This window comes from Equus przewalskii, chromosome 18 (genome assembly GCF_037783145.1).
Source record: "Equus przewalskii isolate Varuska chromosome 18, EquPr2, whole genome shotgun sequence".
Classification (NCBI taxonomy): Eukaryota; Metazoa; Chordata; class Mammalia; order Perissodactyla; family Equidae; genus Equus; species Equus przewalskii.
Window position 1 is genome coordinate 50244477 of NC_091848.1, and position 21019 is coordinate 50265495.

General features: G+C 41.3%; 2 protein-coding genes across 16 annotated transcripts in view; one reads left to right on the forward strand and one right to left on the reverse strand.

Moving 5' to 3' along the window:
- Positions 1-19138, forward strand: part of MYH15 (myosin heavy chain 15) — a 132163-nt gene extending 113025 nt beyond the window's left edge. Inside the window, exons 37-41 of the mRNA XM_070582795.1 lie at positions 1006-1176; positions 4522-4626; positions 15195-15290; positions 16251-16385; positions 17892-19138. Of these exons, the coding sequence (XP_070438896.1) occupies positions 1006-1176; positions 4522-4626; positions 15195-15290; positions 16251-16385; positions 17892-17906 (522 nt within the window). The 3' untranslated portion in view covers positions 17907-19138. The remainder of the gene's footprint in view (positions 1-1005; positions 1177-4521; positions 4627-15194; positions 15291-16250; positions 16386-17891) is intronic.
- Positions 651-21019, reverse strand: part of HHLA2 (HHLA2 member of B7 family) — a 97029-nt gene continuing 76660 nt past the window's right edge. For 5 of the 15 annotated variants that reach the window (XM_070582801.1, XM_070582800.1, XM_070582799.1 and 2 more), the window contains one exon: positions 914-1056. In XM_070582801.1, coding sequence (XP_070438902.1) covers positions 1018-1056 — 39 coding nt within the window. In that variant the 3' untranslated portion in view covers positions 914-1017. Of the gene's footprint in view, positions 1057-16472; positions 20490-21019 lie in introns of those variants that run through there. The other 10 variants (XM_070582807.1, XM_070582808.1, XM_070582811.1 and 7 more) reach the window with 3 other exon arrangements.

The window sequence follows — 21019 nt, forward strand, 5'->3', positions numbered from 1 at the left end:
GAGCTGTGTGAAAGCTGGAACATGTTTGATGGCCAAGGGAAAAATAATATGCTTAACATTTATGAAAATCCACATGGATAGATAGGAATAAAAAGAGCTTCTATGCCTGCTTGGTAAATTTATGCAGTCATACAGTATGAAGACTCTATCTGCTTAACCTTGCCTTTATAAGATTTTCATGATGATGTTGAAAAATGAACTCGCTCCCTCTTCCTCCCACCCTCCAGTTCTCCAATAGTTTATCTCTGAGTCCCAACCCTACGTGGCAGAGCCCAGAGTTGCTTCCGTAATTCATTCTTTGCCCTCACCATCTGCACAGACGTCTCACACTTAAATTATACAGATGGTTGGTAACCTGATAGACAGAGACGCTTTGGCTGGGAGGGCAGTGTTCTAACATTAAATGCACTGAGAGATTCATGAAACAGTCCTTAATAATTGCATGGAGACACCAAGCCTTTGTATACATAGCCAAAGCCAAGAGCAGACTTCACTAGCAAGAATTAACCTTCCTTGTGCCAGTTTATTGGCACTGAGAGCATCTGGTGCTGCCAAATTCCTGGAGCCTAAACTTGTTTGCAATTGTAAATCACGGAATTATAGAAGTGAGATCTGAAAAAGATTTTCATAGGCATGCCTTCACACTTTTCCAGGTGCACAATGTTACCGGACACGTCCTGGTGCTTTATTCAGCTGAAAGCTGTTGCTCCAATTGCTCATCTTTCTTTCAATGCAAGGGTTGTGTGATCATGTTTTTGTGGTACTTCACCTCTGGACTGTTTCCACCACCCCTCACCCCAGGCTCGTCAGTAGCTGCCACTATCTTATTGCCTTATCATTAACAGACTTGAGGGCCGCAGACGTTTGGGAGAGCGTGGTGCGAAGAGGTTAAATATACAGAGGCAAGCCACGACATCTAGGCAGATCAGGAACTGAAGACTGTGGGTGGAAATGTTAAGATCCATTGGCTGCCAAATTGTCTCAGTCCCTTTCCTTCTTTTCTAGGCAGCAAACATGTCAGAAGAACTGAAGAAGGAGCAAGACACCAATGCCCACCTGGAGAGGATGAGAAAAAATATGGAGCAGACAATTAAAGACTTGCAAAAGAGGCTGGATGAAGCTGAGCAGACTGCCCTGCTGGGGAGTAGAAAGCAAATCCAGAAACTAGAATCCAGGGTAGGAGTTTGCGTGGGTCATCACGGGGTCTCCACAACTCCCAATTCAAGGCCTCATTGTCCTGGAATATCACACCACATGTTCCCCGCCTCCCACATCACTTTTGCTTTTAGCAGTTTCAGCTCTTTGGGGTGTCAGATCTCAATGTATTCACTCATTTTTGCTTGACTTTGGGCCACCTAATCGGACTTTTCTTGGACTGGGTGAAATGTGCCTTCCCTCTTCCTGCTGAGCGTGGGTGCATCTCGGGCCTCACGCCCTCCCCAGCTCTGCACTCCCCACAGCCAGGGTATCTGTGGTTTCCAAACCCTCCTGCACAGTCCTGCTTCTGTGCCTTTGCTCCTGTTATTTCCTCCGCAGAGAATGCCCATTTCCTCACAGCCAGAGAAGGAAAAAGGAAACAGCTAAATCAAAGATCAAGAAAGACTTGGTGAAGACGTAGAAAGGGCGGAGGGAAATGATGTAGTACCTGCCTTCAGGCAGCTTGAAAACAAATAGAAGACCTATCTTGAAAGTAGGATTTTTAAAGTTATTGAATCAATTTCAATGACAATGTATAGGTCATGTGACAAATGTGACAAGGATGGAAAGAATGTTTGGGATTTGATGGCTCAGAAGGGCCTCTGAAAAATAAAAGTGTTGCCTTTGCACATCTATGCTGTATCCATACGATGCAACACCAAGGCACATTTATGGTACATCCATATGATCGTGCTGATTAAAAAGGAATGACGAGGGGCCGGCCCCGAGGCCGAGTGGTTAAGTTCATGCCCTCCACTTCGGTGGCCCAGGGTTTCACCAGTTCGGATCCTGGACAGGAACATGGCACCGCTCATCAGGCCATGCTGAGGCAGCGTCCCACATAGCAGAACTATAAGGCCCTTATAACTAGAATATAAAACAATGTATTTGGGGGCTTTGGGGTGAAGAAGGAAAAAAACTGGCAACGGATGTTAGCTTAGGCCCAATCTTTAAAAAAAAAACAAAGGGACTGAAGAAGAGCTTGTAATATGTGCTGGAGATCATGGCTGGCTGCATAACGATGATAAAAGGTACAGGCAATGTGGGGAGTATTCAACCTTTCGTGCAAGAAAGGGGGGAAATATGAACCCATGTACACACTTGCTTATATTTTCAAAAAGAAATAGTGACAGAATAAAAACAAAGACTAGTGAAAATAACTAGCCATAGGAGAACACAGATGAAAATTAGACCTTCTGACTGAAACTTGTTTCATTGTTTTGATTGCAGAATCATATAAAACATTTACATGCTTCATAATTAAAAAACAAGTTGAAATCAAAGAGAAAAATAAAGCAATCCCTAAAATTTTAACATGATTGGGAGCAAATGAAACTATATATCAAGTTGAGGGGCATAAAATACACACAAAGAACAATTATTCCCAGTGACTTGTAAACATACTATTTGTCTATACATGCCTCATGGAATACACCTAAAGACAAAACAAAATAAAATAGCAAAGCAAACTGCACTTGCAGTTTCAAAATAACAATATCTTATCATTGCCACTAGCAAGAACACTAATATAATTACTCATCCAACAACACATATCAGAACCAAGATTTTAGTATGAGAGAAAAAGCATTTAAGTATAAAATCAAAGAAATTTTATGCCTTTTTTTCCTAAAAAATACACGAATGATACTGGTATTTCCAACTTAAATTTCAGATTGCAGGCTTTTATTTTATTTACAATTGCTGTTAAGGCCTAGAACCAGTGATGACTCATAGCGATGGGCTCCTGAATATCAGATGATGCTAAGGAATTATGGTTAATTTCCTTTAAAAATCATAATACCATTATCTATTAGAATTATATGGAGAAATATTTACAGGTGAAAGTATATGATGTCTAGGATTTGGTTTAATAAAGCCATTTTTCCCTGAGGTGTTTAATAGCTTAAAAAAATTTTTTTTAACAAGAACTTAAAAAAAGTGGAAGGGGGGGGCTGGCCCCGTGGCCGAGTGGTTAAGTTCGCGCGCTCCGCTGCAGGCGGCCCAGTGTTTCATCGGTTCGAATCCTGGGCGCGGACATGGCACTGCTCGTCGGACCACGCTGAGGCAGCGTCCCACATGCCACAACTAGAAGGACCCACAACGAAGAATATACAACTATGTACTGGGGGGCTTTGGGGAGGAAAAAGGAAAAAAATAAAATCTTTAAAAAAAAAAAAGTGGAAGGGGACCTTTGTTAGTCTCATGTCCCAACTGACGTAGCTGTGTTAGGTTTCTGTGAAAGGGGGCAGAAGATTGTCTATACTGGGCTTCATTCACAAGGAACTTGCACACATGCTGACTCTCCCACCCCCCTTATACCTCTCTGAGCAAGAACAAGGAGGAAAGTACAGCTGAAATGGGGGAGGAAGGAGGGGGTAGGAAAAGGTGGGGTCAGGCAGTCCAGGCACATTCTTGCCTCAGGGCATTGTCAGGCCTTGCAGTTTTAAAGGAGTGGCGGTCAGGAACCTCATCCAGAAGGTGACATTTGCTTCCAGAAGGCAAGGAGAGAGACATGGATGTCTGGGGGAAAAGAAGGGGCAGCCGGCACCCTTCCCCCATCAACTCCCTAGCCCATTTCCCACTTGATTCCTCTCCATGTCACTTACCACCATGGAACCCATTCTGTAATTTTACTTTATTTTGTTTGTGCATTTCCCCTCTTTAGCATATGTGCTTACACCAGGGAGACATCTTGGCTTTGTTCCTTGCTATATCTCCAGCCCTGGGGTCTGGTGTGTAGTAGGCATCAACTATGTGTTCAACGAATGTTATGTTAACCTTGTTTGTATAACTCTATAAGGCTACAGGCAGATTGCTAGTGTGCAAAATAGCTCTCCCGCCAAACAGGGCTGTGGGGCTGTGTGTGACATATGTGACTCAGGTCTGATTTCTTTAGGGAGTCAGAACTGATCATAGAGGATGAAGCTTAAGATTAGCTGGTATGTTGGCTAAATCCTTCAAGTGTGCTGTATATGGCTTATTTTCTCCATACACTTACATACATGACTACATTCACGTACGTGTATGTGTATGTGTGTGTGTAATTTTGTAATCTAAGGGGAAGCCTGTACCTCTTCATGGATTAACCTTTCACATTCTTCAGATTCTAAACAGTCCTTTTATGATCTCGCGTAGTTCAACCAAGTCCCTTTTCATGAGGCCTTTTTCCCAGAGAGGTTGCCTGCTCAACTACAGCCAGAAAGAGAGCACACATCTTCCCTTGTGATTTCACTCTATGTCAATGATCATGCCAACTGGCAAATACCGTGCCAGTCTGGCCAGCTGGCTGCCAGCCTGTGGCCTGAGATCGTGGTTTGGTTGCAGGTTCGTGAACTGGAAGGGGAACTGGAAGGCGAAGTCCGGCGCACTGCAGAGGCCCAGAGGGGAGCCCGTCGGCTGGAGCGGTGCGTCAAAGAGCTGACCTATCAGGTATGCCAGGAAACCCGGTTTGCCGGGCTGGGCTGTGCCCTGGGAGAATGTGCTCCTTCAGCCTGAAAAGGCCTTCTAGGCCTCTGCAGCTCTCTCCACCTGTGCTCTCCCTTGGCTGTAGACACGGACCCACCTCCCAGCTCCTGGTTATTCGTGGTCGGGGCTGTTCCTTTTCAGAGCTCTCAGGCAGCAAAATGTGAGTGGCAAGTTGCAGTTAGAAGTGAGGAGCTATTTATACCGTCCTTGTTTTTCGCACACCATGTCTGCAGCACTTTCAGAAAGATGCCTTCCTGTGAGAGGCTGAGTGGGAACAATGTGTAAATGAAGTGGCTGGCGGAGACTGACACCGCCACTCACCCCGCAGGTTCCATGGGACGCTGACTAAATTGGAGCAGGGGACATTTCCACTCCTATTTTCTGGTGGCACAAACACTCCCGGCCACTGAGGACTCTCTGTGGTGCTGGAGCCAGCTGGAAACAAAGCAGATGCTAATGAGAGCACCCTACCCCCAACTTTCTGACTCTTTTCCTGTTCACTAATGTTAGTCTCAAGCAAATAACTGGAAAGAGGCGGGTAGACTCTGTACCAGTAACTAATGCATTTCTAAAGGAGCAATATAATCCTTCAGCTCTGTTCTCATTTTCTATCCTTTCTCCCCTTTTCTTCTTCTAATGGAATGGACCGTAGAGTCCAGACAGCAGAGGGACATACTGTTCCCCACTCCAGGGCCTCGCCTCTTCCTGGCACAGAGTAGGTGAACGTATTTCAGTCGTTGAACACAGATGCCAAAGGTCACTGTCTAGTCCTCTCTCGCCACACAATATAGCTGGTTTCAGTGGAAAGGCAGACTCGTTCCAGGCATCCATTTTTACAGCAACTTTGGCGGTATTGATGCAAGCTCTGCCAGTCCTGATTCCGGTCCCCAGGACTGAGTCATCGTCAGAGACGTCGAAGTTGTCTTCTCTTGCAGCAGGAAGGATAGTGTTGATAAGAAAGCAGAGCACTTCAGAATCATGATCTTGGGCTAATTAAGATGAAATGAGCTACTACAGTTCTTCTTTACTGAATAAGTGGTTCTTTGCTAAGACGAGTTTGACACTTGTTTAGATCAGGCTGGGTGTTATCAAAGTCACTGAGGAGGGAGCCATCGTCTGTGTGGCTAAGGAAGTAAACACCTGGGGAACATGAAGGACGTGCTGGTCTATTTTTCTTTTGAGGGGGCCAGGGAAGCCCCCCATGGTGAAGGAGTGAAATGCTGCTTGTTAATAATATCTGGGGTTTTCATTTTCCTATGGATTATTCTTACTGTTTTCTTCCATAAACAACTTCATTATAGAACGAAACACTAGAGCTATGCTTTTTTGGTTTTCCTTGTCCCAAGGAATGCATTCCTTTTCTATTGTGTATTATCTTTGTTTCTTTACAGCAATAATCTCAGTGTTCCCTATGTTCTAGTATGGATGTGTATTTCTTAATTTCTTCCAGGTGTCTGCACACTTCTTAGAGTATATCTATTCAATTATGCAATGAGTTTATGCCATCAAATCAGATAACACCTATTGAACACCTGTTTTATGAAAGATATTAAGCTAGACCCTGTAAGTTTAAAGACATATTAGAGAGCCCTCCACTTTCCTTGATATAAGTACCTGGTTTTGAAATATTCAAGGTAGGTGCTGAGTTAATTCAATCTGTTTAACATCAAATGTCACCAAAATAACCATCAGGACTATGAGGCAGTGTGCTTTGTGATGTTACATCATAGATGCTAATTGAAAATGTCATTTTGAAAGGGATACAAACATAGTTTTCCTTTCCTAGGAAATATCCTCTGGGAAGATCCTACTTTGGAAAGGGAATCAAGTATGCCCCCATCCGAAATAGTTTGATGGCCAGTCCCCGCTGAGCATTTATCTTCCCCCGTGCGTCCCTCTAGCATTTGGAAACTCATCCTATTTTCTCTCTCCAGTGCCTAGAAAAGTGTGCCGTAAAGCAGGACATACGATTAGGAACTGAAAATTCTTATAGAAGGTGAAGGCTATTTTTTCTGCCCTTCGTTCACCATCCACCTGCTCCGTTTTACCTTTGACTGCTTCCTATACTCAGACCTGTGTGTAGGTGTTATATAATCCTCACAAATCTAATTACACATATACTCTCTTCATTTTTAGGAAACAAAATTTGATCTTGGATGGGTTCTCCAGGAACCGGAGGCCAGGATGGAGTTAGAAGTACAGGGTATTCTTTATTGGAGGTAACACGTGGGAAAGATAAAGGGAGAGCAAGCAGGATGGGTCAGAGAGAGCCGTCAGACCCCAAAGCGAGGCTGACCCCTGTGAAAGGAGAGGGTGAAGGAAGGAGGATCAGATAGAAAGAGCCTCACACTGTGTGTAGCTCCCAGCCAGTCTCCAACACAAAGACTGCCCACAAAGGAGCCCCATGTTGGGCAGAAACATCCGCACTGGGAGTTGAGTAACTCCGCTGTGCCCAGATGCTGGCTGGGGGCTGCCTGGGAGTGTGTGATCTCAGTGCAGATCCCGAAGTTAGAGGTTCTAAGGGGACTACACTCCTCCCAGCTGAATGGCTCATTCTTTTCTTGAAGGGAAATCCAAACAGAGCACAGCCGTGGCAACACGGTTACTTAACCCCGGAGCCGAGACGGGAACCTGGGCCCAAGTCGGGGGCTTTGCTTCCCAGGTGGGAGGAGCATCATTAACATCAGTAACCGCCTCTAGCCTTTTCCAGTTTTCTTCTGTGTGGCCTCCTTTACCACACAGTCAATTTACTCACCACAGTAGTTTGGTTTGAAGCAACTAAACCTCTGTTGGTTTTAGAACTTCCTATAACCACGTAATTCTATGAATTTTCAAATTTCTTAAACCTGAGAGGTAGAGAGATAAGCAGATGAAAACAAAGAAGGGATTCTATTTAAAACATAGACTTGTCCCATTTCCCTAACCAGGTCATTCCTTATATACTGGTCCCTGCCTTAGTAAGCTTAAAATTAATTATCTACTGTCAGATTTTACATTAAGGTCAGGGGGAGTGGTGTAGGCAAAAGAAACAGCTTGGTTACACCTTCATTTATTTGTTTACATTGAGGTATAATTGACATGTTACATTGTATTAGTTTTGGGTGTACAACGTAAGGATTTGATATGTTTACATCGTGAATGATTATCACAAGTTTGGTTAGCATCCAGAGCCACACATAGTTACAATTTTTTCTTCTTGTGATGAGAACTCTTAGCAACATTCAGATATACAATATAGTATTTGTTAACTGTAGTCACCATGCTGTGCATTAGATCCCCAGGACTTATTCATTCTATAACTGGAAGTTTGCACCTTTTGACTGCCTTCACTCATTTTCCCCGCTGCCCCCTCACCCTCACCTCTGGCAACTACCAATCTGTCTTCTATTTCTATGAGTTTGGTGTTTTTTAGATTCCATATATATGTGAGATCATATATTGTCTCTCTCCAACTGACTTATTTCACTTAGCATAATGCCCTCAGGGTCCATCTATGCTGTTGCAAATGGCAGAATTTCCTTCTTTTTTATGGCTGAATAATATTCCCTTGTATATACCTACCACATTTTCTCTATCCATTCATCTGATGATGGACACTTAGGTTTTTTTCCATGTCTTGGCTTTTGCAAATAATGCTGCCATGAACATGGGGGTGCAGATATCTTTTCCAGACAGTGATTTTGTTTCCTTCAGATAAATACTCAGAAGTGAAATTACTGGATTGTATGGTAGTTCTATTTTTGATTTTTTGTGGCAGCTTCATATTGTTTTCCATAGTGGCTACATCCATTTGCATTCCCATCAATAGTGCACAAGGATTCCCTCTTCTCTGCATTCTCAGCCACGCTTATTTCTTGTCTTTTTGATAATAGCTGGTCTAACAGGTGTGAGATGGTATCTTATTATGGTTTTGATTTGCATTTCCCTGATGGTTAGTGATGTGGAGCACCTTTTCATGTACCTGCTGGCCATTTGTGTGTTTTCTTTTAAAAAACGTCTATTCAGATTTTCTGCCCATCTTTTAATCAGATTTTTTGGGGTTTTTGCTCTTCAGTTATGTGAGTTCTTTACGTATTTTAGATATTAACCCCTTATCATAGATATGATTTGCAAATATTCTGTCCCATTCCATAGCTCGTGCTTTCATTTTATTGATTATTTCCTTTGCTATACGGAAGTTTTTTAGTTTGACGTAGTCACACATTTGGTTTTGCTTCTGTTGCCTTTGCTTTTGGTGTCAAATGCAAAAAATCATTGCCAAGACCAGTGTCAAGGAGCTTACTGCTTATATTTTCTTCTAGGAGTTTTATGGTTTTAGGTCTTACATTAAAAGTCTTTAACTCATTTTGAGTTAATTTTTGTGTATGATGTAAGTTAGTGCTCCAGTTTCTTTCTTTCTTTCTTTCTTTCTTTCCTTCCTTCCTTCCTTCCCTCCCTCCCTCCCTCCCTTCTTTCCTTCCTTCCTTCCTTCCTCCCTCCCTCCCTCCCTCCCTCCCTCCCGCCCTTCTTTCCTTCCTTCCTTCCTTCCTTCCTTCCTTCCTTTCTTTCTTCTTTGAATGTGGCTGTCTAGTTTTTCCAACACCACTTATTGAAGAGATTGTCCTTTCCCCATTGTATATTGTTGGCTCCTTTGTCTTAAATTAATTGACCTTATATGTGTGGGTTTATTTCTGGGCTCTCTATTCTGTTCCATTGATCTGTGTATTTGTTTTTGTCAGTACTCTACTGCTTTAATTACTACAACTTTGTAACATAGTTTGAAATCAGGAAGCATCATGCCTCCAGCTTTGTTCTTCTTTCTCTAGATTGCTTTGGCTATTTGGGGTCTTTTGTGATTCTACACAAATTTTAGGATTATTTGTTTCATTTCTATGAAAAATGCCATTGGAATTATGATAGAGATTGCATTGAATCTATACATTGCTTTGGGTGGTATGGGCATTTTAACAATATTAATTCTTCTAATCCATGAAATATCTTTCCATTTATTTGTGTCTGCTTCAATTTCTTTACCAATGTCTTATAGTTTTCAGTGTATAGGTCTTTCAGCCCTTGATTAAATTTACTCCTAAGGGTTTTATTCTTTTTGGTGCAATTATATTGTTTTCTTAATTTCTCTTTCTGATAGTTTGATATTAGTGTACAGAAACACAACTGATTTTTGTATACTGATTTCGTATTCTGCAACTTTATTGAATTCATTCATTAGTTCTAACAGTTTTTAGTGGAGTCTTTAGGGTTTTCTGTATATATAATATCATGTCATCTGCAAATAGAGACAGTTTTAATTCTTCCTTTCCAATTTGGATGACTTTTATTTCTTTCTCTTGCCTAATTGCTCTGGCAGGGACTTCCACTACTATGTTGAATAAAAGCAGCAAGAGTGAGGATCCTTCTCTTGTTCTTGATCTTAGAGGAAAAGCTTTCAGTTTTTCTTCATTGAGTGTGGTATCAGCTGTGGGTTTTTCATATATGGCCTTTATTATGTTGAAGTACATTTCCTCTATACTCACTTTGTTGAAGTTTTATCATGAATGGATGTTGATTTTCGTCAAATGCTTTTTCTGCACCTATTGAGATGATCATATGGTTTTTATCCTTCGTTTGTTAATGTGGTATACCACATTGATCGATTTGCAGATGTTGAACAATCCTTGCATCCCTGGGATAAATCCCACTTGATCATAGTGTATGATTTTTTTAGTGTATTGTTTAATTTGGTTTGTTAATATTTTGTTAAGGATTTTTGTGTCTATGTTTATCAGGAGTATTTGTCTGTAGTTTTCTCTTTTTGTAGTGTCCTTGTCTGGTTTTGGTATCAGGGTGATGCTGGCCTTGTAAAATGAGTTTGAAAGTGTTCCCTTTCCTATTTTTTGGAAGAGTTTGAGAAACACTGGTATTAATTTTTCTTTAAATGTTTGTAGAATTCACCAGTGAAACCATCTGGTCCTGCACTTTTGTTTGTTGGGAGGTTTTTGATTACTGATTGAACTCTTAACTAGTAAATGGTCTGTTCAGATTTTCTATTTCTTCATGATTCAGTCTTGGTAGTTTGTATGTTCTAGGAATTTAGCCATTTATTCTAGATTGTCCAATTTGTTGGAGTGTAATTGTTTATAGTAGTCTCTTATGATCCTTTGTATTTCTGTGGTATAAGTTGTAATGTTTCCTCTCTCATTTTTTATTTTATTTATTTGAATCTTCTTTTTTTCATGATGAGTCTAGCTAACGTTTGTCAATTTTTTTATCTTTAAAAAAAAAAACCCAGCTCTCAGTTTCATTGATCATTCTATTGTCTTTTTTTCTCTTTAGTCTCTATTTCATTTATTTCCACTCTGATCTTTGTTATTTCCTTCCTTCTCCTAACGTTGGATTTCATTTGTTCTTTTTCTAGTTCCTCGAGGTGTAAAATTAGGTTGTATATCTGAGATCTTTCTTATTTCTTACTGTGGGTTTTATCACTATGAACTTCCCTCTTAGAATTGCTTTTTCTGCATCCCATAAGTTTTGGTATGTTGTATTTACATTTTCATTTGTATCAAGGTATTTTTTGATTTCTCTTTTGATTTCTTATTTGACCCATTGGTTGTTCAGTGGCATGTTGTTTAATCTCTACATATTGTGAATTTTCCAGTTTTTTTCTTGTAATTTCTAGTTTCATAGCATTGTGGTCAGAAAAGATACTTGATATGATTTCAGTCCTTTAAAATTTATTGACTTGTTTTGTTGGCCTAACATATGATCTATCCTGGAGAATGTTCCATGCACACTTGAGAAGAATGTGTATTCTGTTGCTTTTGCATGGAATGTTCTGTAAATGTCTGCTAAGTTCATCTGGTCTAATATGTTGTTAAGGCCAATGCTTTTTAATTGATTTTCTATCTGTATGATCTATTCATTAAGGAAAGTGGGGTATTAAAGTTCCCTGCTATTATTGTATTGCTGTTCATTTCTCCCTTTAGGTCCGTTAATATTCACTTTGCATATTTAAATATTCCTATGTTAGTGCATAAATATTTACAAATGTTATATCCTCATGTGGGATTAACTCCTTTCTCATTATACAATGACTTTCTATGTTTTCAGTCTGTTTTGTCTGATATAGGTATAGCCAGCCTATGCAATATCTTTTTCCATCCCTTCACTTTCCGTCTATATGTGGCCTTACATCTGAGGTGAGTCTCTTGTAGGCAGCAGAGAGATGGGCCTTTTTTCCCCCTCTTTCAGCTATTCTATGTCTGTTGATTGGAGAATTTAGGTCATTCACATTTAATTATTGATAGGTATGTACTTATTGCTAGTTTGTTAATTGTTTTCTGGCTGTTTTGTAACTCCTTCATTTCTTTCTTCTCTTGCTTTCTTGGTTTGTGATTTGATGATTTTCTGTAGTGGTATGCTTAGATTCCATTATCATTTGTGTATCCACTGTAGATTTTTGCTTTGTGGTTACCACGATGATAGCATAAAATAACCCGTATTTATAATAGTCCATTTTAAGTTGATAACTTAAGTTTGAAAGCATTCTAAAGCTCTACATTTTTACTCTCCCCTGCTGCTCACATTTTATGTTTTTGATATGACAGTTTATATCTTTTTATCTTGCATATTCATTAAGAAATTTTTGTAGTTATAGCTATTTTTTTCTGTTTTTGTCTTTTAACCTTAATACTAGATTTCTAAGAGATTTACCCACCACCATTACAACATTATATTATACTGAATTTAACTATATGTTTATCTTTACCAGTGAGATTTATACTTTCATGTTTTCCCTTTCCTAATTAGTGTCTTTTGTTTCAGCTTAAAGATGTCCCTTTAACATATCCTATAAGGCTGGTGTAGTGGTGCTGAACTCCTTCAGCTTTTGCTTGCCTGGAAAACTGCTTCTCTCACCTTCAACTCTGAAGGACAACTTTGCTGGGTAGAGTATTCTTGATTGGTAGTTTTTTTCTTAAAGCACTTTGAATATATTGTGCTGCTTTCTTATGGACTGGAAAGTTTCTGCTGAAAAAAATCTTCTGATAGGCTCTTGGGGGTTTTCTTGTATGTAACAAGTTGTTTTTCTCTTGCTACTTTTAAGATTCTCTCCTTGTCTTTGACAGTTTAATGTTTTATTTTTGGTGAGGAAGATTGGCCCTGAGCTAACACGTGTGCCAATCTTCCCCTATTTTTTGTACTTGGGATGCTGCCACAGCATGGCTTGATGAGCAGCGTGTAGGTGCCCACCCAGGATCTGAACCCACAAACCCCTGGCTGCTGAAGCAGAGCATGTGAACTTAACCACTATGCCACCTGGCTGGCCTCTTGACAGTTTAATTATAATGTGTCTTGGTGTGGGCCTCTTTGGGCTCATCTTATTTGGAACTCTTGGGCTTCCTGGATCTGGACGTCTGTTTCCTTCCCCAGGTTAGAGAAGCTTTCAGCCATTATTTCTTCAAATAATTTTTCTGCCCTTTTATCTCTTTTCTTCTTCTGAGACGCCCTATAATGCAAATGTTGGTCTGCTCGATGTTGTCCCACAAGTCCCCTAAGCTATCTTTACTCTTTTTCATTCTGTTTTCTTTTTGCTGCTCTGATGGGATGAATTCCACTGCCTTGTCTTCAAGTGCACTGGTCCTTTCTTCTGCTTGATCTAGTCTGATCTTAAACCCCTCTATTGTATTTCTCAGTTCAGTTATTATATTCTTCCTCTCTATGATTTCCTTTTGGTACTTTTTTATATTTCTCTTTGTTGAAACTTTCACTTTGTTCATACGTTGTTCTCCTGAGCTTGGTAAGTATCTATATAACCATTATTTTGAAATCTGTATCAGGTAAGTCACTGACCGCCATCTTTTTCTGAAGTTTTATCTTGTTCTTTCATTAAGAACATATTCCTTTGTTTCTTAATTTTTCTTGATATTCTGCATTGGTTTCTATGTATTTGATAAAACTACCTAAACTATTTAAAAAAAGGCTACCTCTCCCAGTCTTGATTGAATCGTCTCATGCAGGAGATGATCCTTATTGTTCAATCCTACCCTAGCTGTTGGTTGTCTCTGAAACCTTTGTGATTGTCCAAGACGGCTTCTTTGTTCTTGGTGGCTCCCAGTAGTTGAGGGTGTCCAAGACCTGTTAGTGTCCCAAAGGGGAGGATGTCAGTCAGTAGCTAGATGCAGCCTGATTGGAAGCCAGACCCTCAGGCAGGAGCTTTTAAAATATGCAAATATACCTCTTTCAGGGGAAGACAGGGAGATAGGCATTTCTGTTCCCTTTGTGCTGAGCCTTGAGGTGATAGCCAGTTAAGAACTGTTTCTTTGTTTGCTACCATACTGTTGAACCCATGAACACAAGCCCTGCTGGCCACCAGAGCCAGGCTATCAAGGGATGTGTCCTCTGGGCATCAGCCACAAAAGCCAGGACATCAGACTCATGCACGAGCTCCTTTCTTGGAGATACCAGCAACCTGGGGTGGGGCAGATGGAAAGCATGAAGATGGCACCTGCAGGCCTCCTCAATCTCTGGAAAGGATTGTAGTCAGCCCCTAGATATGTGTTAAATTAGAAACCTGCCCCTCGGGCACAGCTACTAAGATAAATAAATTGGCCTTTTTCATGGAAAGGCTGGGTGTTTCAGTTTGCTGCTTCTGCACTGTGCCCTGGTGGAGGGTGGGGGTGGCTGATTAAGAACTGTTTGTTTGATGCAGTCCTGTGGCACCCATGAACGTGAGTCCTGCTGGCCACCAGAGCCAAGCCTTCAAAGGGGTTCCCTTGGTGGCAGCCACAAAAACCAGGGCAGTAAACATGTTCACAAGCTCAGCTGGTTGAGATACTTTCTTCCTTGAGGAAGTTCAACATTTCCAAAGTGGAAATACTCTAGTTAAAAGGGTGTGAAAAAGGGGGAGACATGTAGAGCCTTACCTACCTGCCTACCTCTCCCCTCCTTTCTCCTCACAATACCTAAGGCTCTATGGAACACTGTTGAAAACCTGTCTCACTAGATTTCCTTTCTCCAGCCCAAGCCTGGGTTGCAATAGAAGCAAGGAGAAAGCTCACAACATGGGTCCCACAGCTTATAGGTTTTTCCTCACTATCTCTGCTGATGCCCCCACCAGAATCCCAGAAAACTTACCTTTCCTATAGTTCCATTACCCAAAGCCAAGGGTCAATTAGCAAGTTCAAGAGAAGCATTGGTTTGATTGCCATGGAGGTGAGCAGGGGGCATGGTAGTGGATGGGACAGGACTGAGAAACCACAGGCAGATGGTTGGGGTGGGAGGGCCAAAGCCCAGATTGAAACTAGTAGCTTTAACTTCCGTTTTAGCAAAGGCTGCAAGTTCTATGGTGGATCAGGGGAAATGACTGTCATTGTTCAAAGCTATGTTTATTAATTTCTGGTAACTCTGGATGAGTAGAGTTAAACCGTTTTTCAAATCATCACTCTAACGTGGTGTTTAATGAAGTCTCCTTACTCTTACTTCGTCAAGTGAGGCTACTCCCAATGCAGTTGCTGGATCCTCCAAATCACCTTCACATACATACCTGTGCATTTCAGGCAGAAGAAGACAAGAAAAATCTGAGCAGGATGCAGACTCTGACGGATAATCTTCAGCTGAAAGTGCAAAGTTACAAGCAGCAAATCGAGACGGTGGTAAGTACCTAAGACAGTTGCAGCCGCGTGGATTTCCCAGCATTTTTCTTTTTTTTTTTTTTTTTTATTAATGGAGATATGTGGCCCTAAGCTAGAGGAGCAGCTTATCAGAGAGGACCAGCTCAGCTTAAAGTCTGCTCATCCTCTGGTTTTTCTCAAGGTAGAATTATCACTCATGGTGAAAATTTGTGCTGCTTTTCCCTCCAGGGAGCCAGAGTGCTCTTCCTCAACCTTGGGGTTACACCCAAACATGTGCCTTGCAAGAAATGAGCCCAGCAAGAGCATGGAATCATGTAGGGATGGCAAACTTTTGGTTGGGTAATCACCTTGGGGCCTTCCTCACCCTAAAACCTTGGGTGAGCATAAAATGCAGTTCACAGTCCTGTCTCCTGATGAGCCTGGAAATGGCTGTGGACATAACCACCATCACTTGAAATGTACTTGCCAATCCTGGGTTAGTATCCATAGTTCATGGACTGTGACTGATAAGTGCCGTATATATTGGCTTATGCCTAATAATAATATTTCTCGAGGGGTTTTGAATTGATTATTTAAATGATTTGGGCTAAAACACTGCTATGTCTAATAATTACCTGTTGCCGCATATAATTGCAAAGACAAGCCCCCTATACCCAGAGGTAGACTAGGATGTTGAACTGATTATAAAACAAACAATTGTGGTTATTCTATCACTTACCAAATCTATGAAAGCTGGACTACATCCAGTTGGTGGAGAGGGCCAACCATGTTCTCTGTTTCCAGGGAACAACAGTTATAAAAATGGATCTTGTGCCTGCTAGAAAGTCTGAATTCCTGTATATCATACCAAAATACGATATTCTATTCAATACTCAGAAGTTTAGATTCCTTCTACATTTTTCAACTTTCTCATGTCAGAACAGGAAAAAATATGACTATGTAGGCACAGGGGTTTATTTTTTCATTTTTTTGTTTTTATAGGAAGCACAAGCCAATCAATACCTCTCTAAGTATAAGAAGCAGCAACATGAGTTGAACGCAGCTAAGGAAAGGGCAGAGATAGCAGAATCTCAAGTCAATAAACTCAAGATTAAAGCAAAAGAGCTTGGAAAAAAGGTACGTCAGAAACACTGAACTGTAGGCTTGGCAGGGCCAGTGTCTTAGTCTGCTCAGGCTGCTATAACAATACACCAGAGACTAGGAGGCTTATAAACAGCAAACATTTATTTCTCACAGTTCTAGATGCTGGGAAGGCCAGGATCATGGTGCTGGAAGATCTGTTGAGGGCCATTTCCTCATAGATCATCTTCTTCTCGCTGTGACCTCATGTAGTGGAAAGAGGGGAAGAAGCTCTCTGGAGTCTCTTTTCTAAGGGCACTAATCCCACTCATGAGGACTTCACCCTCATAACCTAATCACCTCCCAAAGGCCCTGCCTCCTGATACCATCTCTGTGGGGGTTAGGATTTCAACACATGAATTTGGGGGGACACATTTAGACCATAGCAGTCACAGAAGCCTCAGCTTCCTCGCTTGGATTTCCCAGGAACACAGTTTTTCAATGAGATCTTGCTTTAGTACAGGAGAATTAAAGGAGATTGAATAGCCTTCAAGGAAAGCCTATAAAGCACTTAGCACAATGCCTACTACAGTAGGCACCATCATTTCTTTTTTAAAAATTTGGTAGATGCCTGGTCCTCTTTCTAATTTATTATAAGTGAATTACTAGTCACCCTGCAAGATAAGTAGATAGGGTTGCCAATAATAAATACTACCTTAACAGAGGTCAAAAGGATCTCCTTTGAAGGAGAAACTAAAGTTGGTTATAGTGAATATATTTAGATCTAAATGAGAAACACAAGCCATTGGCAGACTCCAGAGACTTCTTATTGATGCCTGGATAGCTGTCTCAGGGATCAGGCCTAGATGGAGAGGTCCAGTTATGTGGACTGAACGCTGGCCTCAATTTGAGAAGCGTTCTGGCATTGGGTCTGGGGTCTTCTGTGCAGAGCCAGCTCAGCAGCCCCACAGAATGGCTTTGTTTAGGAGAACACCTCACACGTGCTGCGACTGCACTCAGCTGCAGGAGGTCGAAGAGCCTCCAAAACAGATGTAATGCATTCGACTTTGTCACAGTTGTTTCCACAAAGAATAGAATGAGTGAAGCAGAAATTGCTTCTGAGAGGCCAGAGATGAATAGGAAAACCGTCCTTGGCAGTGCAATGACTAATTGTTGCCCATTCACAAAAGGAAAGCCTGAAAATCCCTCAACTGTCATTAGGAAAAGGTTTTCTGATGGAATTAGGTCAGGGCTGTGGGGCAAACTGGTGATGTGGCCACAGTCTTTCCCCCATGGGGTGTTCTGTAGAAGGCACTGCCTTCGCCAGCAAGGCAAGGGGAGTAGAAAAATTGAGAGTGACCGAGCTCGCCCTTGGGGTGACTTACGGGGTCTGCCTTCTATAATGTGGATAATTGCCGTGATTCCCTGCCTCCCTTTGAAGCTAATGAAGAGCTGGCTAAGGCCTGCTTATCTCTGGAAAAGACTGGGCTTGGTTCTAGGCATGTGCTCCACTGGTGTAAGTCACAGGGATCTCACAGAACACACTGATACCCTGTTTTTCAGGTTCATGAAGAATAAGCAGCCCTCGCTTATGAAGGACAGTGGCTGGAGACGTACCAGGAGGGCACCATTTTATGGCCGAAAACTCAAGTTGCATTTGAAACAAACATTAAAAAAAAAACCATGTTTTTATGTTAGGTGAAAAGCAGTTTAAACAAGGAGATTAGAAAAATGTAGTAGTTAAAGGAAGTATTGTTGTTTCCAAGGTTAATGGGGATTTTGTGATCCTCAAACACAAGCAAACATTTCACATGAAAGATTAAATAGATCCAAGAATCTTTCAAACTTGGGAAGTTAAAAAAATAAATGAATACTTGTTCTTTTGTTCATATTGCATCTTAATGAGTAATACTCACAGAAGGCATCCTTAGAGCAGTCGTGGTCCATGGGGATAGGGCATGTTGGTAAATGGTTATTGCTGAAGTTAGTGAACTTTGCTCAACTCATCCCTACCTCCATGAGTCTACATTTTTAGCCACTAATGGTGGGAGTTGATAAACTTTTATCTTAGTGTTGTTATTTACATGTAATTACAGTTAGGCACTTTGAACTTGTAGGTAAACTCTCCTAATCGACACACATGTAGGCTGCGTGCTGGTGCAGACCATAAACACTGAAGCAGTTTCTCACACAAGACATTGAGTTCAATGATAGGTGTTATCCTGGCTTGTATTGTGCCAATTTAGCCAAACTGGAGGGACATTTCCCAGAATTCTTTTCTCTCTGTGGTTCTGGATTGGAGTTTGTCACAAGAGAAATTTGCACCAGATTTGAGAGGCAGAAGTGAAGGAGCAGCTGTTTATTATATGCTCATAAGGTCAGTGTATGGCCCCAGACACCATGACAGCTGGAAAATAATACCCCTGGCCAAAAAAGGTGAGCTAGCAGAAATCAGCAACGGCTTCCTGGACGAGCAGCTCTTCCAGCTCCTGTCAGTTTCCTCCTTCAGCTTCACGGTTCTGGCCAGGCGTGTGTGTGGCTCCATGGCAACGGGCACCAGCTTCTGTTGCAGGTCACCCACAGCATTGACCTGGGAGGCCCTGGGAGACAGGTGTGGGTTCCAGTTTGTTCGTATGGATTCCAGGTCATCCTCAACTCCATGTCCAGCTCTCCTTCCTTATGGTTGCCCCAGAGGACCTACAGTGACTTCAGGTCCAGCAGCAGATGCAGAGGGGACAGCCTGGCATCCACTTCTTCACCAGTACTCACAGTTGTGTAAGGTTGAATCCCCATAATAAATCCTTATTCTCTGTCATTCTCAACAGTCTGCCTCTCTGATCCAACCCCGACTCATACAGGTGGCTCTAAGATCAACTCAACAACATGGAAGGACCCAGATTCTTTCTTGTCTGCCATCCTCAATGTGTTGGTTTTGTTTTTAAATTTGTACCCCTCATCATTGTAAGAAGACTACAGCAGTTCTGAGCATTTTCTCCTCACAAAGTGTCCTATGTCCCTTTAAAAGTTTTTCTTTACGATACCATCCTCAATACTTGACAGTTTATGATGAAAACCTGTCACAACATTGTAGCAAATAGAATCAGCAAAAACAAAACTATGTACAAGGTATGAGATTGTGACGTTAAGGCCAGCTGACAGAGAAAACTGGACCAGCCAGCACTAACGTACAATTCAGGGTTGGTTTTCTCCTGTAAACTCTAGGTTCCAAAACTTGATTGAATAAGTCACAAAAATCCTGGTTAGACTTTTTCTATATAAATGGATGATTAAAATTAAGGCGAACAGATCAAGTCAGCTGGGCTATCCATTCTCCCCTTGCATAAAAATTTAATAGAAATTTTAAAAATATAAATTTAATAAAAATAAATCTAAATTTAATAAAAATGTCTAAATTTATTAGAAGGCAGATTAACAATATGACAAGTGAGCCAGAAGAGTGAACCAAATTATCTTCATAGCTAGGGTCACTCAGCTATGCAAACCTGGTGTTGGAAGGTCTAACTCAACCCCAGAGATGTCAGTTCCTGAGTTGACAGGGCTCTTGGCCCTAGGCAGTTTAGAACTACTGACATTCCTGCTCCCTGGGTACATAAGACTCACCAAAGTAGATCTAGTTGGTTAAGCTGATATAACCAAAACTAGAGTACAGTCCCTTAGCAAATCAACCACCTTGGTTTCCAGGCCCTGGTTTTTCACCTTTTCACTATGGTGACTTCTGCTCCTACCTGCTCTCTCACTCATCATTAGTGGATCAGATTTTGAATCAACTCTTAGTGATACATTCCTTCCGAGTTCTTGGGGAAAATGTCACTGTAGCCTCCTGGGCTGATTGAGGTAGTATGTCAATGAATGAGACAGTTCTTTTCTAAGTTGAATTGGAATTCTGGACATCCAGGCATTTATAACCTTGATGCAGGTAGAGGGTCAGTGAATGATGCTTAAGTCTTGAAGAGTGAATGTGACACTGGAGAAGAGAATGGTTACAAGTCTTTGCGAGGGTAGAACTGTCAGGTCCTGATGGCCGTTGCTGGAATCACAGTGAAGACAGAGGATGTGAAGTCACTGGATCTTAGGGACGCTTGTGATGTGTTGTCACAGTCCTGTTTCATTTCTTGTACTGGCTGGCTGTTTTCAAAGATCCTAGAACCAAGAAAAATGAACTCTATATGGCCGTTGTTCATGTCAGAATGGCCATTTTTATCTTAAGCATTTAATGATGGTTGTGTTTTAATTTGGTTTTGGGGAGGGGGGATCTTCAGCTATTGTTTGCATCTGTAATCAGAGATCCATGAGACAGTTACAAAATAAGTAAAGTCTGGGTCTTAGCAGTCAAATTTAATCTCCCTGGTAGGTGTTCCTGAGTTTTTAACAAGTGGATAAACAAGCTTACCCTACTCTTTGCTCTTATTTATATTCTGATTAATGGGACTCAAATAATAAAAAGTATGCAGCAACAAGGAAGTATATAAGCCAACTGTAATTCATAAGTGAATTATCTGTCCCTGAGGAACCTAGAAATGGCTGGAAAAGCCTAGAAGATCAGCAGTCTGAGTCTAGGCAGAAATGGTAGTCTGCTTTTCTCCACTTCATCTGTATTTCTTTCCACTTCTATACAATCTCGTGTTTCCATAGAAGAGTAAGTACATTGGTGCACCCTCATATGCATAGAG